This window comes from Poecile atricapillus, chromosome 4 (assembly GCF_030490865.1).
Source record: "Poecile atricapillus isolate bPoeAtr1 chromosome 4, bPoeAtr1.hap1, whole genome shotgun sequence".
NCBI lineage: Eukaryota > Metazoa > Chordata > Aves > Passeriformes > Paridae > Poecile > Poecile atricapillus.
The window spans coordinates 15834077-15853091 of NC_081252.1; the positions used below are offsets into that span (position 1 = coordinate 15834077).

At 37.3% G+C, this 19015-nt stretch overlaps 1 protein-coding gene across 1 annotated transcript in view; it reads right to left on the reverse strand.

Moving 5' to 3' along the window:
• INPP4B (inositol polyphosphate-4-phosphatase type II B) overlaps positions 1-19015 on the reverse strand; it is a 309603-nt gene that overhangs the window by 98630 nt on the left and 191958 nt on the right. Inside the window, exon 12 of the mRNA XM_058837251.1 lies at positions 15978-16125. Coding sequence (XP_058693234.1) covers positions 15978-16125 — 148 coding nt within the window. The remainder of the gene's footprint in view (positions 1-15977; positions 16126-19015) is intronic.

Genomic DNA, 19015 nt, shown 5'->3' on the forward strand with positions numbered 1-19015 from the left:
GTTTATGTATAGTGATAATATTTTGGTCCTAAATATTTATGGTGTCTGATTTAATAGTGGACCTGGCTGGCTTCCAAAACTTTACTACTCCTTCTGTATAGGAATACAGTACTCTATCCAAGAACTATATCCCTGCCTCTATCTAAGCTCATGTCTGGGGCGGTTGGTCTCAAACTGAAGTTAAAAAACAGCAGGAATAGAAATGTTTTATCTCAGATTAAAACATCCAACCAAACCCAAAACTTGTTTAACCAGGTGCCTATGAGTTAACTCCACTGACACCAATAGAAATGTGGAGTGGAAACTCAAATCCCTCAATATTAATTTTAATAGGTTTTCAAGAAATATCTAATCGTGCTCCCATTACTGGTGACAAGGTTGGTATTTTTTTCTTCTCAGAAACATGTACAAATCACTGAAGTAAAAATTCAGCCTTCAATATGTCACAAAAAAAGACACATCAACAATGCTTAAAGTAAGAGTACAGTGCTACAGCAATCTAGAGCATATGCAGCATGGAAACTTTAAAGAGTACATTTTCTGTACTTATTTTCATTTTAAAATAGAGCAAAATCAAAACCATTAGAAAACATGATTATATGACAGATACTTCCTCAGAAAATAGCCTCTAAAGTTGCACACTTTGTATCTTTATTATTTTTTTCTAATGGAATTACAGAATCAGAATAGATGATTTAAATAGTATTCATATATTGTGGTTTTTTTGCAGTTTGTTACTGCTGTTGTTGGCTCAATACAATTCTGAGTTATGAACGAAAGAAGAGTTGTTTTTTCTATATCTAAACTTCATCAACAATACTCCATAGTACCAAGATTTATTATTACATGAAAGGCCTTTTCTAAAAGTAGAGAGGAGAAAACATAATATTTTCACCTCTGAAAGTTTATAGTTCATATTAATACTCAAATTTTAGAAATCTTTAATCTATTTTAATAATATTTTAATACTTTAATGATAACTTATTTCATTCAAAAACTTTAAAAACACGCTTCAACCAATAATTGTATCAAACAACAATTGTGATACAAAAAATTAATCTTTATAATAGATACTGGTTCTAGATAGGGAAAATCAATTACTGATCTAACTTTTCAATGCATCCTTGGAATTTTGAATAGCTTGCCAACTGAACAGGAAGCATAGAGCAAATTGTGCTGCTAAAATAGGGCTATTTATCATCTTATTCCCCCACTCTAAATCGTCTTTCAAAGTCTTTTCCAGATAATTGCTCTCATCAGCATGTGTGATGGATTAGCATTTAAGAAACAAAGAGAAACACCTAAGGAAGTTAAGGCTGCTGGAGGCTGCTGGGAGTTTTTTCTCCTGACCAATAACAGGCCATTTCTGAGAGGGGCTGAACCCCTTAGAGGGCTCGCTGGGCCTTGTACAGTGGGGCTGCTGGGCCAGGCCGGTCCTGGCTCAGCTGCAGTTTCTGCTGCTGCTGGCTTTCACCAGAGACTGTCGAGTAAGGAAAGAAAGAAGCTCTTGACTTGTGGTGGGCTGAGACAGTGACCCCACTCTCCAGAGCAGACATGAAGAATATTCCATCGCAGACAGCTCCAGCCACTGCTCCAGCAGAGATCACAGAACCATCTACAAAGCCTGGGCAAGATTTTAACTCATTCATTACCCAGATGAGACTTGCAGATTAATCTTTTTTTTCCAGAGAGAGGGGAAGAGAAAGTGATCAACATGTAAAGAGACAAACTATCAAAGACAGTGAAGAAAGGAATTAAGCTTCAGAGGGGGGAGAGAGATAAGGAGATGATTTAATAAGCTGAAATATTCTTTTGCTAAAACTATGGAGATGGACAATAGTGTTCTAAAAAAACTCCTTTAATTCATGACAGAGTATCTGGGGGGGAATGGAGTATTTCAAAGAGTGGATCTAAGCAAATGGTGAAGTAGTTGTGATCCTATGAGATGCTAGAACAGAAAAGCAGAAGTGAGAGTTGATGAAGATTTGCGACCCTTAAGAGGCAAAGAGAGAACTTCTGTTTCCAGAGAGGCACACAGAGACAGATGAAGAGAACTTTTGCTTTTGAATAACTCATCCTTAAAATTACACCCCTTGAATCATGGCCCAAGAATACACCTCAGAGTGGTGTGAAATGGGAGGAAAATACTGATGACAGAGTTTTCCAGGCAGCTGGCATCAGAGAAATAGAAAAACCATGAGAAAATGGTTTTCTTGTGAGAAACTCCATAGATTGACAGAAGAAAACTTATTTTTCTCTACAAAGACTAATGAAAAGACTATAGCAAAGCTGGGACTGTTTTAACCACCAGGGTGTTTTTTGGTTTTTTTTGTATCTATGTTGTCATGTGAACAAAGGAATGGTTGGGTAGTGGGGAAAAAAGGATTTCTGGAGGTTTATTCTGGTTTCTTATTCTTGTAGTTTTGTTATTAAACTTTCTTTATTCCTTTTAAGTTTTAAGCCTGTTTTGCTCTTCTTCTAATCCATATCTCACAGCAAAAGTTTTCTAGTGATTTTTTAGCTAATGCTTTAAAACCACGACAGCATGACAGATCTTGTGCTCTGCATCAACTTAAGCTTATCTTACAGAAAGAAATCCCAGCTTTGTCTAGAGCTGTTTGTCTTTGTCTTGCCATTCAGCTCCTCAAACTGCCTCCAGTCTTTTCCGTCACTGCCCAATAGAAACTCCATCCAAGAACATGTCTGAGCTTCCACTGTCTTCTGCCTTCATTAATCAGCTACATTTCTTGGTGGCCTTGGCATAATCTTCACCCATTTGTATCTAAACAGAATGTGGATGTAAACAGCCCGTCCCATTCCTCATTCTCCACCTTAAATATTAGCTAATTAGCTAATTTTTAAGTCTGTGTTAGGTACATTCTGGTTTTCACATGCATTTTTTCCTTTGGTAGCCTAATTATGTTCCAAGAAGTCCATTATCAAAAAATGGCTGAGAACCCAAGGCTCAGATGAATAATCTATCTTTGATTTACTAACTCATGCTTTTTTTTATTTCTGAGAATACCTTAGGTACGTGATTATAGTAAACCAGTAAAAGGACCTGAAAGAGGCACAATTAATTTCCTGTATGACTCGTGTCGGTAATTTCTACTTAAACAGCTCCTGCTTTGTGGCATGTGCTCTAATGACAACAGTAACAGAAAAATACTTGCTTATCACTTTAGATACAACAGCTTAGAAGTCTGAAGGAAGCATATTCAGTGCTGTAGTGGTTTAGGTTCACCAACTTGAGTTTCCTGGCCAATGCACCAAATAATGTGGTGGGTTTAGAGCTGGCTAAAATTGCCAGTACACCTACTAGAATTATTTACTCATTTCCTGCTGTGAGATATGAATTAGGAGGAGGCCAAAACAGGCTCCAAACTTAAAAGGTATGAATAAAAAACTTTATTAACAGAACTTAAAGAATAAGAAGAATCAGAATAAAAACCTTCAGAACACTTTTCCTCCCACTGCCTGACTTCTTTTCCCAACTGACAACGTAGAGACAAAACCTGGGATATTAAATCAGTACCAACTATTCAATAGTCTTTTATCAGTTCTTGTAGGGAGAGTAGCTTACTCTTGCTATGCCATGAAGACTTCTCCACAAGAAACAATTCTCTCATTGCTTTTCATTTCCATGAATAGCAGCTGCCCAGTAAAAGATGTGCAATCATGAAGTTCCTCCCATTTTCACAGTCCTCCTACTGCTGCATTCATGGGCCACATCAATTATGGAGTATTATTTTAAGGATGAGCTGTTCAAAAGCGAAGGTTCTCTTTGTTATTAATATGTCAATCAAATTTTATCAATAAGGATTTTATTGAAAAATTTGCAAAATCGGAACTTCGGGACAGCCACAATTAAAGACAATGCCGAGCCCAGGGTCAACGTTGGGTGAACTCTGAACCAGCCTCTATCACACTGATTCCCCCAAGTTGACAAACTGTTTGTTGGAGTGCCGAGTTTTATACAGATTTTTCAGCCTGAGGCCATGCCGTCTCAGTTTCTTCCTCCGTGATGTGTTGTTACATATTCATATTTTTGCTGTTGAAGAGTTTTCTGGGAAGGAGATGAGGTCTGAGTGGATTTTTGGGAAGCAGTCTTTGAGATGTAGACTTTTGCTGAGTTTTTCCCAGAAGGGGATGAAGTCTGAGTGGTTGTTTTTTCCTTTCGAGACTGACACTGAGATGCATGGTCAACCGAATTGGTATCACATGGTGATAGCCGAATTGTTAGTGGCTTGTCTTACCTGAGTGGATTAATCTCTTTCCTGGCACCCCCTTTGTCCTTTTGCAAAAAATCCTGAGTTCTTTGTCGTCATTGTGGCAATCCCCGAGTTGCTCATGTTTTATGCATTATGCTTGAGTTATCTTTGTGCAGTATACACGTGAATTATATCAAAAATACATATATTACAACTTTATCTATCTCTGCTATCACCTTTATCTCTGGGAACAGAAATCTTCTCTCACTGGGGGCAAAGGGTCTACATCACTCTCATCTCCCTCTCTGCTCAAGCTTCTCATGGATCACAGCTCCTTCAACATTTGCTTTGCTTAATCATGGTTGCCTCTGCTTACATCTACAGATTGAACACTCCATCCCCTCGTACTTCCTCATGAATTAAAGGGGTTTTTTTAGTGTATCGTAGTCCATCTCCAGGGCCTTACCAAAAGAACGTTCAAGCCCAATACTAGGGCATCTCTTCATTCTCCTTCCATTTGGAACTTGACTTCTCCTTTACTGACTTTGTTGTCTTCAGGTTGTCTTCTACATGTCATTACTCTATCCTTTTCTTTCCCTTGAGAGAGGATCAAGGTCTGCAGGTCTCATCTGTGCCGTGAAAGGGTTAATATCTCATCCAGGCCTGCATATGGTCATGGGCAGTGGCTGAAGCAGCCAAGGTGATGGATTTCAGGCCATGCTGGGCCCCTCCCTCTGCCTGGCAGCCGCTGAGGGGGGGCCAAGATGAAGGGGCCTGGCCCGGCCAGAGCCGCTCCCGGAGTCCAGTGGACAGACCCCGGCTCAGTGCAGGCCAACAGCAGGGACAGGGCTTGGTGTCAGCAAGATATTCGCAGCTGTGGCCTGGCCCAACTTTGGCCAGGGCCCCACCGCCTCCCATCCTCCGCCCGGCCACCGTTGAGGTCCGGCCCGGCCCTGCCAGGCCACACAGGCCACAGGGAAGCCGGCCCCACCGGGGAGCTCAGTTACCTTACAGGGCTGCCAGCAAGAGAGAGATTTCCCCAGCTTGACTGTTTTCAAGATGTAGAATTTACAGAGGCGGACCCAGCTTCTAAATGGTTTAATAGGTTGTCAATTCTCAGAGCTAGCCAGCTATTGTGTTTTTTCCAGGCACAGAGGAAGATCTTCACAGCTTCTCTCAGGAAAATCATTTCTGTAGGTGGTTTCTTTCCTCCTTACTAAATATCAATTAATGAGAAACCAGCATAAGTGTTAAAATACATCCCCTTGATTTCAGTAAGGAGTACTTTGAACGAGTGGTATGCATAATGTTGTAAAACTATTTGAAGGAAATCTAAATACTGAAATAATGTTTCTAATGAACTTGTTTCTGCAAAGCCACCACCAACAGTCTGGACAATACTGAGGACTGCACAGTGAAAACCTGTGGTCAGTGACAACAAAACAAAATATCAGGAAGATACTAAGAGCAAGAGGAGTGAAAAGGGGGAAATCCCTCAAAGAACTCTCTTGAGTGTGATTACTCTGTCTCAGAAAAGGAAACAGTAGAAATAGCCACTTGCATCATTAAGGGCACAGCACAAAACCTGACGGATTGAAAGATGAATTTAAAAAGGTCAGTGCAATTAAAAGAAGAGGAAATAATTAAGACAATATATGATAAAAGCACATAAACCAAAAATGCTGTATGAAGACCAAGTAGCAATTTTTTATACATACAGCTTCAAAAATCCAATGATGCAATTCCTAGTGAAGCAAACATGATCAGTTCAAAACCTAAAAAATGAAGTGATTCTGCCATCCACCAAGCAAAATTAGCTTCTGAAATCTACTTTCACAAAACATCAGAAGCAAAGAGCTTAGCAGGATTCAAAACAAGATGAGACATTTCTGCAGCTTATATTTGCAAAACTTGTATAAGATTATAACAGCATAAAAATTATGAATATTTATCAAACAGGAGCTTTGGAGTAAATATACACTATAAGCTTTGGGATATGACTCAATCACTCATATGTAAAGGAAGCTTAGAAGCTTCTTTCTAAGGATAGGAGCAGAAGAATTACTTTCCTTAAGAAAGTTCACTCTAAAACGTATGGATAACCATTTTGTCTTTTTTTTCTTTTTTAAGAACAGAAGCAGATAAAATTACTCTCATTTTTCTTTGCTACAAGATATGCTTCTGTGATATATAGGCAATAAACTCCAGACAAGCAATACAACATTGCCCCCAGAAATAAAATAATCATAGTTTTTTCACTTTATTCCCAAAACAGGGAAATAATTATTAAAGAGGAGTTATTCCTGTCTGGGAAAAAAAAAAAAAAAAAAAAACCAACAAAAAACGCATATTTTTCTTTCATTACTAATAATTTTCTTTTAGAATCATCTGAGAACAGTTACCATTTTTGTCTTCTTACAGAATTTTCCAAAATTATTCCAAGTTTTGGTAAGCCTGACTTGGCAGGCAATTAAAAACTTCAGGTAGGGTGTGCTTACCTTTTGTATGCCCTGAACAATTGTTTAGAAATAAATAAACAAACAGAAAAAAACCAAACAAGTGAACAACACAGACAAAAAAATCCCACCAGAACCACATGAGGAAACTACCCACCAAAAAAAAGAAGCAACAAATCCATTTAAAAATATTTTGAAGCCTGTTTTCCTATATATGTGAGGAGAATAGACTGGGGTTTGCAAAGCCACAGTAAGATTTTATACTGTTCCTAAGAGCTCAAAATTTTAAGTTCCTTTTTAATTTCTATCTACCACCATCCCCTTTTTATTATACAAAAGTTTAGACAATATATAAGCTAAATTAAACTCATTTCTCCCTTCCTGCCTTAGGACCATTTCCCTTGCATTCCTACCTTAAACTCTTTCCCTGCTAAACTCTTTCCCTTCCTTGGGTATTTTACTACTTTATCTTTCAAAACCTCAACATCTTCAAAGAGCATGATCATTTGGGGTTAATTGTATGATTTGCATTTAATAGCAGAGGGTAATTCTCCTGCAGCAGACAATTGCAGAGTCTCGAATTCAGTAATACTTAGAATGACATCTGTGGAATCTACACATTTATCCTAAATTATATTTTAGTAACTAGTAGTAAATAGTAGTGTCTGAATAGTAGAATTGTTTTAAGGGTTTTTTGTTTGGTTATTTTTAAATTTTGAAATTTTTTGCCAGAATATAGTGGAATCAGCTTAAGACAATATTGCTTCAGTTCCACAATATGAGCAAACCCATTTTATTTTCACTGTTTATATTTAAAACTTTATTTCCTTCTTTCAGCTTGGAGTCATGTATATGGCAAAAATTAATAATTCAATTATTAATTGAACAATTATTCAACCATTCAAACATTTTCCAGGTTTCTGTTTTCTTTTTTTTCCCAATTTATTAATCAGAATGCATCATTCCAAATAGGGAGTGAGGGTGTCTATGACACAAACAACATCATAAAACTGTACAAAGCTTTTTTAGCCACCCTAATACCGTAAGTGACCAGAAGTGACAAAATGTTTCACTTTAATTCGGCATTTTTTCAGCATATTATGGGAGACTCAAATTTGCTCAATAAGGACTTCCTTAGGGCATGCTGTGCACAAATATAACATCTGGGAATCTTAGAAGCCTTTGCTAACTGGTACTGAATGATTTTCTGGCATCTTAAAACCTGTGTGTATCTTGCCAAAAAAAAATGGTCTTATCTGAGAGGGCAGTCTTAATACAGAATGTAAGTTAGCATTTTATAGATTCAGCATTGCTGAATTCTAGGTAATGTTATGTAGCAATGTATCTGAACAGTTTGGGCCATGGTGTGCTCCAGCCAAACCATATCTAGAGTTTATTATCAGACCATCTGGAATTTCTCAAAGTTGCGGAGACATAAACTGTTCTAAAAATAAGAAAGAAGATGTTGAAAAACAAGAAAACAGGACTACAAGAACCAGGTAACAGAGGGTGGTTGAACACCTGGATTGTAACCAGTCCTGTGCCCCGAGGGGTGCATGCAGAGCGCATGGACAGGATAGGGGCACCAATGAAAAGATGCATGATCCCATGAACGGTAGTTTTAGAATGTATGAATAAGTGTGTAATGTAATCAATAAATGGCTTCTGTGAAATCGTATTGGTTCATTGTTCAGAGATCCTGAGCTCCTACATGTTGGTGACCTCGTGACGTGATGAAAACACCGCGCGGACCCAGACCCTTTGAACGTGTTGGGGGGTCCTGCAGAGTGAAAAGGCAGGAGGCCCGGGGCGGGACTGTGTCAGTGGGAGGTGGAGGCAGCTCCACTCGGAGTGCAGGAAGGGAGGCTTTCCAGGAGAAAAAGCTCCAGGTAATACACAGTACACTGCAGCAGTATACCGGAACAGGTGAGTGGCCGGGGCTGGAGAGAACGGGGAAGGCTCTGTCAAAAGAACAGCAAGCCATGCTAAACATCCTCCAGCATACACTGTCTAAGAGAGCAATTAAATATGACCCAGAAGTCTTAAAAATTAGGGGAGAGGATTTTTTGCCACCCCCAGGAGTGTTTTCAATATCCTTGAGTGGGAAAGGCTGTGAGTAATCCTCTGGCGTGAACTAAGGGATTTAGCACGTTGTGGAAATCAATCCTTGCAGTGCTAATAGCAGTTAAAAGCAAAGAGAGAAAAGCACCAGGGTTACCGACGAAAGGTCCTGTGGTATCCACTAGTTAACAATTGCAGCGGGGGGCAAGTCTCGTTCCCCCCCCCCCGGGCATACAAATCCTGAGTACGGCTATTCAAATGTAAAAAGTTGATATGAAGTAATTATGCTACAGTAACTACGCAAGAGTTAAGAGACTTTCTCATTTACATGCAGTGGAATTTGCTTGGTATGGACCTTAAAAAGTTTTTCTGGAATGCCGTAGGAGTTCGGCTACTTTCGCTGCTTTTTCTGTCCCTTTGGTAATTAAGAGCTTTAATGGACAATCTGCACAGGCTATGAACTCTGTAATTCGACCTGCGTCACAGAAGCAGTCATCTTCTCTGTCTCTCTCTCTCTCTCACACACACAGACACTCACACCGGGAGAACATGCTTTTAAATCGATCACGGAAATGCAGGGGCAGGATATCTCTGCCTTTGAAGAGGAGCCAGATCTCGATCGGCTCCCTCACCCCTACTCAGGAAGGCATGGCTGGGGAGCATTGGAACGGGCACAGAGCAGAGGCACCCCCATAGCGGAGCCGCTGCAGGAAAAGCTCCAGTAACCACCCCTGATCCCATGTGTGTCTCGCTCAGCCCTGCAGGCTCCTCTCCCTGTTCCAAGCAAGGCTCCGCGCAGGAATGCACCCCACCCGCACGAGCGCAGTTAAGACAGCGCGCAGGGGCCCTACAGCGTTATTGCGCATGCCCAGTTGCGGCCTGTGCACAGAGACCTGCTTTGCCTGTAGTCCTTCACTGCGCATGTGCGATCCCTTCCGTGTATTGACACCTGTGTCATTTTGTAACCTCCGAGACGTGCCAGCTCCCTACAGCACCACCTCCGGCCGCTTCTATTGTGGCAAGGAGCAGGGACAACAGCGAGGAAAACGTTTTATCCCGGGAGAAGGGACAGATTTGCAGGATGCAGGGTCACCGGATCCAGGAAGAGACCCGTCAAATTTTAATCCAAGGGAATTTTCCAGAAGAAGTTTAAAATCAGTTCATTGGAGTGAAGTGGGACAGAAAGCTTTAAAGGGAGGAGATTTTGACATAGCAGAACAGTTTATAGCCTCGCCAATACTCCAATCCTCCTCCCGAGCCCTGTATGGCTTGGCTCCCCCTGTGGAGCTCAGCCCCCCTGAGCTCTCCTGCCGGAGAGCTCCTTCCGTCATCAGAATGTCTAAAAGATGCATTGAAATACCTTTGTTGAAGTTAACCTTGTGTTTTTAGTCAACTGTGATTTTTGACAGGAGTTACTGGAGAGTTTTAAAGATGTATTTAAAGTTTTAGTAGAGAAAATACTGTGATCCCGTAGAAAAGTCAAAAAACCCTCTTTAGAAATGTTTAAATACTAACAGAAATAAAAAGTTACCTTGCAATAATTAGTTTTAAAACCTATTATCAAAATATTGAATGATTTACAGCTACTGATAAAACGACCTTCTCATTAATGTTATCTACAGAAGGTATTTATGATTTAAAAAATAATTAGCTAGGAAAACTTTCCTGTACAAGAAGAAAAAGGTAAGTTAAGCATATATTACCCATTTGTGCTTTTTTTCCCACAATTTTAATAAGGTAATTTCATTGTGTATCTTTTTGCTATAAAAACATGTGACAGCATATATACCTATTTTGACTTAGGATTTTAATTAAAAATTGGACCTGATGTTTCTGCAAAGTGCTACAAAAGCTGAATGGAAATTTGCCAAACCTTGCATTGTTGTGGTTTTTCTTTAGTAAAACTGCACTTTCAAAGTCCTAATAAGCTTAAGCCCGTACCAGGAAAATTCGTACTATGTATGAGTATTTTCAGTAGTATCTGCAATTATTATGAGTTATTCTCAAGGCCAAATTACGTAAAATCATAATTTCTATAGTATAGAAGTCACATCTTTGTAATCTCTGCAGTAAATCCATGTTGCTGCTATATTATGTTCAGAAGTTATATACCAAACTTTCAGTTGTCTTTTTTGTAATAAGAGTCAGAATGAGTTATGCTTTCATTTGATACAAATTAAGTGTTGATAGAATGAAGCAGAGTTAAGTTTCACTATGTTTAGGTCTGAGTGTTCTTAGGTTTTATCACTTTAGCATTCTTTTGTGGTTAAGTTTTGTTATTTCCTTCTGTCAAAATTAATTTCTACCAGGTTTGAATATTGTTTAATTTAAATTGTCTCAGGTTTTGTTGAAGACACTTATCTAGACTGCAAAGTACAGTTATTTTCCTAGAGAGATGAGGATGACTACGACTGAGACAGCTGTGATGAAACACTTAGGCACACCTGCTTGTGGATGAAGGGGAAAGCAGTCTGTTACACATGATTTCATCATATGTTCTATTATTTGTTACAATCTCTGCTGGTTTTATTTTCTATAGGTAACACAAAAGAATAGTGACTGTTAATAATAGGAAGTTCAGAAGTTTTTTACCTTGTTTCATTTTTTGTCATTGAGACATGAATGTTTTGAAAATATTATCTAACTTTCTCAGACACTTACTGCCGACATATTCATTGTATAATATGAATTTATGGAATTTTTATGATGAGCATTATTTATAGGATGTCGTTGTATTTATAGCCGGCTTCTTGTATACTTTAACATCTCTTTGTTTAATTACTTTTAAGATGTGTCATTTGAGATCTTTTTGTTTTCTAACTGCAGATGCATCTCCTTAAACAAGCTGTACAGCTGTTCCTGAACAGGGGTTTTCTTGCTCTTTAACTCCTTCCCTTGCTTAAGAAGGCTTGCTTTTGTCTAATTCAGTGTAGCTTTATTGTTTTTCAGTGCTTCCAGATTTCCAGGAAAATGTATCATTGCTGAAAGTCAGTTACCCTGAGAGAAACTTCAGATTAAACCAACTGCTAGATAGTTCTATTGGTCTGTCGCCTAAGACTTCTGATCATTTGCTTTCCACAAATGCACTTCAACAGTTTGCTGAGCTTTAAGCATCTCATAGCTGCTATTATTAAGAACCTTGTTTTGAAAATGAGTTAAGAGACATCTTTCCATTTTAAAGCCTAGGCCCTGGCCAAGCCTTGACTTTACCTGGATGGAATGTTTGCCAACAGATCCAGATGTTTTCTGTACTGAATTATGTTCGAATTGCTTTTGACTTGGCAATTGAACCCTATTGGTATGACAGCTGGGTCAATTTTGGAGTGGGTTTGGAGAATCATTTCTGGAGGTGGTTGTCCAACCCTTCCTTGATTTTGTTGGCTGTTCGCGGACTATCAGATGCTGGTAGAGTGTTTTAGTGGTTAATAGTAATTCATTATCACATATGTTATTAATAATGTTTATTATCTGACTGATTTCTGACTGCTGTGGGTTTTTTGTTTATTATGCATGTAGTTTCATTTTGATATTTTTCATGTATATGATAGAAGAGGTACATCTCATTTTTAAAAGCAAAAGGAATCGATGCCCTAAGAACATTCAGTTAATGCAATATGTACATTAGAAATTTAGATCACAATTAATTTTTGAATAATGAAATATATACATCAAAAATTTAGAAAATATTATAAAATCTGAATTCCCTATTAAATGTACCACAGTTAACACTGAATGATTCAGTGTTAACCCTATGACAGCTCTTCTTAGACTTTCACAGAGGCAATATCTTCACATAATTGGCTGCTAACAGTGAAATCAAGAGGAGAGAAAATTCTGCAATATTCATTAATTACAATATTTTATCCTTTAGTTTATAAATTAACAGGATTTAAAATTGATCTTGTCTGATGAGGACAATTGTCTAAACACTGTTCACAAATGTCAAGCTACACTTATGTGTATACATATATTTAAATTCCTTTATGCAGTACTGATGGAGAGTAAGAAGAGAAAGGTTTCACATCCTTTTTGATGCATGATGAGGTAAACACTCATTTTTATGTATTTGAGTTACATTTTACTGACAGGTTTGAGAACTTTTTAAGTGTTGAAAACAAGGCACTTACAAGAAACAGTGTTGTGAAAATCCTTAAGTGGATAAGCATAGTAACAGTACCTCTTTGAATGTGGTTGGTTTAAATATCTTTAAAAGTCATGATAAGTTTATCCAAAATCATTTTTATTAAATGCTGTCACCTGTTATCAATACAACACTTTGCAATGCCACTGCTCAAAAACAAGTCAAGTAAATACCAACATCCAAATGTCAAAAAAAATCAAAGCCTACTTCCAACACATGGCATGGATGCCTGGGGCTCCATTCCTCAACAGAAGTTGGGTAATAAGAGGAAATAGAAAAAAAAATTATTTTTCAGACAGTCTGAACGTTGTCATCATTCCAAAATGTTACATGAAAGAAATAAAATACAGACTGCATAGATTTTCTCCAAAAAAAAGCCTAGTGTTGGTGGGACAGGACAGTCATTTCTGATGCAGGAGAAAACTTGTGTGTGCGCTTTGTATTTTGGAGAGGGGATTTAAATTCAGTAATTTATATTTGAAATTTGCTTATCAGTTGTGATCACAAATGCCATGGGCCAAATTCAAGTATGGATGAAATTTCCTTACAGCCAAATCTCTTACTGTGCTGATCCAGTTACACCAGTTGCATCTATAACTGCAAGCCTCAATTATATAGATCAACTTTCTGAAAAATCATTATAAGCAAAGAACTTTTATAGTCATTAGGTTCAAAGAACCACTTGGCTAATCTTGCCTGACACACATAAAATATCTGGACCAGATTTGTGTAAAGAAATATTAAAAGCAGCAGAAAGGACTCATTGGAACACCTCAAAGAGGAAGTAGAAACCAGCAAAGCAGACTGTATGACTCTTACTAGAATAACAAAAATTACCATATAGCTCCTACTGAAATTTCTTCCAGGGAGGTTTGAGGGATAAAATCTTTAATGCATTTCTTTAAAAACAGTATTTCATGCTGAAACCCAAAGTTAAATACCCTTACAGGTCACACATTTCAAAGCATCATGTCAGTAAATGGAAGAGTTTGGTTAACAATGAACACTGGAGCTTTATCAAGAGATAAGTAATCCTAAAACCTGTAAGAAAAGGGAATTTAAACTACAATTTATATTGAATACTGAATAGGATTAACACTTACTTGCATATTTTTATAGGAAATTGCTTCAGACCTGGCTATATTGAAGCCACAATAAAAATAAAATTAAACAAGCTCAGTATGGTTAAGTGTCTTCTGAGACAAAAATATTTATCCTTTTATACTAAATGGGGAAAAAAGACACAGAGAAGAATACTTCAGAAAAGAGTATCTTGAAGATGGTGCAGGGTATGTTTTCTGTGAGCTCAACACCTAATATAGGAGCATCTTCATCACACATTTTACTAGATTACAAGTGTGAGGACTCCACAAGAGTCTTCACAATCTTCACTATTATTTTGAAAAGGGAAGCCCAGACAAAGCTGAAGCTTCAACCCACACTCTTATATGATGATAGATGACACAGATGCCCCTATATATATGCCTAGTATTCTGTGTTGTTGCTCCTTTTGGTTAGTCTTATCTCCTCCCTCAGACTGTATCAATCACTTTGTCTCTTTCTTCCACACCTACACTTTCAATTAGGCTTGAACAGCTAAACCACATTGGCAATCGGGAAAATAAAAATCACTTATCTGAATCTTTGTGCAACTTTTATTTGTTTCTTTCTCAAATATTTTCTTTATTTTGGTGAGGAGAAAACCCCACCATGGTGATTTTTTTACTATGAGTTTATCCAGGGAGGTGAATCCTATAATACGAAATAACAAGGGCTATTGCTTGCATTATGCCTTTGGAGAGAATAATGCAGTAGTAGTAAAAGTGGTTAAAGTAATCCTCTAACATTTAAGAGGCATTTACCCTTGGGGCAAATGAAAATATGGGAAGTGCAAGAACTGTGAGAGTCAGCATAATCTATTTTTATTGCTTACTAAAAGCAACCTTGCACATAAGTATTCGCAAACAAGATGAGGCCATAAATGCCTAAATACAGTACTAAATGAATAAAATAAAGTATTATAACAATTCATAGGATTTTTATAACCCATCATCAGCATGCATAAGTATGTATCAGTCCACTGACTTTATTAAAATCAAGATTCCAGTCTCCCACATGCTGTTCTGCCAGCAAAAAAACATCACACAGAAGCAACAGATGGGGTGAAGAAAAAAAGAAAAGAAGCTCCATATTGCAGAACAACCAACCTCTGTAAACCACAACAGAGGAATTGCCTGAAAGTGCACAGGATGGCTTTGGGATGCAATACTAGGTCACAAAGTTACTTTTATGCATGAGACCAAATGCCCATCTATGTGTGAAGCAACTTCCAAGAGGAAGGAGGCAATATCTTTCACATCATCCATTATCACTGGAAAAAGAGGGCATTGTCTTCAGGGTAGCCCTGCAATACTTAAAATAAGGGGGTTTCCCCAGATTTTATCAGCACAGCTTACAAGGATTCAAGGACAGGCTGCTATTTTAATCACTGCAGTGGGAAATTGGACATGCAAAGGATTTGAGGATACCTGTGTTCCCTATTCTCTTTTTTCTCAGGCCATACATATTGTTATGATTCTCAGACATCTCTCCTGGTTAAAAGGCCAAACATGAACTAAAATTTCAAACAAACATTACTTTGGTATCCTTTTCTTATGCCAAATAATTTAGATTAGCTAGAGGAATGTTCTTTTTATCCTCACTGGTCCTTTATTCACTACAAATTTGTCATTTTCCATTGCACAATATTTGTCTAGGTTATTAACTCTACCCAGACACATAGCCAAACACACCACAGTGTTGTTCACATCCCTGTCATTTCCTGATTCCTTGTTATATTAATGTGCTAGATTGTTAACCAAATGTTGGTGTTCACAGATTTAAAGTCATGACTGCACTTTAGCACATTTCATTGCTCAGAACTTAGGAGGTCACTGGAGTCCTAAAAATTCTGAGCAGTCAGTTATGTTGTTCAGTTACAACTGAAAATTCTGAGCAGCCAGAAAGTGCCCATTTCAAACTCCAAATTAATATTTTTTTAGCTCATCATTCACATGATTCAAAAAAAATAAAATTTAGTACTTACTATTCCTGCTGCTTTTCCCTTACCTTCTCATGTCCTCCTTTATGTGCAGATTTATTAGTTCTTTAGGAACATGGAAAGAGAGGGTAGTCTCAGCCATCTGTTCCCGGATCCGCATCCACTTGTTGTCAGAAGTAGGGAATCTATATAACTTACAGACTGGGTTTCTCAACACTGCAAAGAGGAAAAATAGCATCATTGCTTTACTGTGGTTATATGACTGAAAATTTATTACAATAACCTGCAAAAATTAATATATTTATTTTTCCCCTTGCTTACAAAATTAATTTTAGAACCATTAAAATTCTACTAAAACCATTTCATTTTTACTTCATTTTTATACCAGTTTGTGGAGGACAAAGTATTACTAGTACATCAATAAATCACATTCTACCAACACAGTAGGTAATCTTTGAAAAGGAAATTTAGGTCTTCAAAGTAGTGAGAATGTAAATTAGACTATATTTTCTTACCTTTAAGGTGAAGTTAGGAAAAACAGAATGCACAAATGGACAATGAACTTAATACACTCACCACCATAGTTTACCACCTGCTAGAACCACTCACAATTCCAATAAATTGCACAGGACTCAGAGTTCAGCTGCATCTTCCCCTTGATATGCACATACAAATTATTAACACAAATAGAAGTTATGTTTCTGCATTAAAGGAAATTTGACCTTTGACCATATTAGAGTTACCTTGATCATTGATGTGGTCAAGACACTGCCACTCCATAGAAATAAATGTAACAGGCCTGTCACATATGTAACACACACACTTTTCAGATCACTATTACAACATGACATAAGAAAATCACATTTCTTGGTATTTTGGAAGATTATGCTTAAAACCCATCATGTCTTTTATTTTACAGTTTTCACATGTTGGCTACATTTCTGTTCAGATCTTACAATGATGCTGTATAATAAAGGTGGGAAATTTCTCCTTTCCATCTTATTTTTATCTGTTTTACCCTGCTATTATTTTCCAGAAAGAGCAAATAAGGGAAAAGCTGATGAAGAAAAAGTTCTATTTGACTACTTTGATAAGCTTACTTGGAGACAAATGATTGTCATTTAACACACATGTTCACAGCATCCTAACTTGGAATGACTTTGAAGAGCCGTCCAAATCCTCCACTGGTACCTTTCTTTCTGCCTTCTGGAAAAACTGCCTTCCAGCAGGCTCCCATTGATCTGCCACTGAGTAGTCTATAACTCAGAGGAATGCATTCCCCATGTGCTGTGGGGTAACTGCTGCTGTCAAAATGACAGCTGCTAATAGACATTTCAATTCACAACTCCCCGACACCATTAATGTTTATGTAGGCTGATTTATAGAGAATGAAAAATGAAAGGTACACAAACTGTCTCGTCTAAGCAATCAGGTTTTTTAACAGAAATCCCTTAGGAAAGGCCTAAAAGAAGAACAGAGATTTAAATAAACTGATAATAAACCCATTGCTGTCAACTCAAAGAAAGGAGCAATGTTTAAGCGATTGTATTGATCTGTATTCCTATCACTCAACTGAGATGTCTTTCATCATTAGTCTTTGATGAAAAACTGGAAGCCTTTTTAGAGTCATTTTACCTTTAGTTATTTAGTTATTTTACTTTCAAAAACTAAATTCTGACTTAGTGTTATGAAATAAGCCAAAGAGATGCTTGAAATCTCTGACATATGAAAACAAACAATTTTTCTTTACTACTACTATCCAAAATATCTCAATGTTCAAACATTTTTCCACACACTTTTAGAGTTTAAGGATCCTTACCACGCATATTTAACTACAGAAAGAAGCATCTCCATGTGCATATGGTCAACTTTCACCAAGTGTTTGGCCTTATTACATCACTTGATTAAAATATGTGGTAATGCATATTTTCCTCTTTTCCTTCTCTTTTTGCTGAGATTCTGGTAATCAATGAAATCAGTCTCATTGATAATTCTAACAGTTTCTGTCAATTCACAAAGCTGATACATGGCACCAATCATCTCCCATTAACAAGGCAGGGAATGAAAATTTTCAAATGTTGGAGAGTTCAGGAAACAAAGGGCTAATTCAGGTCTGGCCTTAAATAGAAAACTGCCAAACCAGATGATAATTTTGCATTGGGTATGTTTTTTTCTGTTGTGCCCCCTGATCAGTAGGAAGAAGGCTGGTGCATATTACTGGGACATTTTAAATTATGATGACCCAGACACAAAAGACTCTGTTCTTTATTTTACTTTTTTTATATCTATTTCCTAAGAAGTTTATCAAAGGATTTTTCTCCAAGAACAGCTCTTAAATTCACACTCAGAATCTATTACACTGAAAAATAAACATTAATCTGTGAGAACCTAATGGAAATACATAACTGAAGAATCTCTTTCATCTCCCCCCTGTCACCACCACCATCATAAAGTAAAAAGCAAACCCCAGAAAACACATGAGCATTGCAGCAAGGGAGAAAGAACACTAAAAATATGGATCCAAAGTTGTGATTTTTTCATTGCTAGAATTATTAAACTCCTCTCCAGGTACTAGCTGAATTTTCAGGTCTCTGATTCAGGTCTGAATTTTCAGATGGGTATAATCTCAAGTGTGTTTTAAGTTTTTTTAAATGTTTAAATCATACCTCCATGGGTTTAGGAAGAAAATATCATTTCCAAACTTGGAAAAAAAGCCTGGGATTTTTTCCCAAAGAATACAAATTCCAATATGCAGTATTACTAAAGCTTAAAATTGTCAATAAAAGTTGCATTGTACTTGATGTTTTCCTTATAAACAGAACTACTGAAGGCATACGATTCCATTAAAATCTCAGAAGTATCTTCCTTTCCAGTTACAACAATAATTAATTTCTAACTATAACAAGTTGTCTAGAACATAATTCTAGAAGGCTTATATGTAAAAGCACCCAAACAACAAGAATGCAGGACTAGAATTGGCTTTTATAAAAACCTGTTATTAAAATGAGTGGAAGTTTCATAAACTAATCCTTCCTGTACTTAGCTAGTGATCATGAGTGGCATAAAAAAAAAAAAAAACCCCAAACAAAATCCACATGAATTGCAG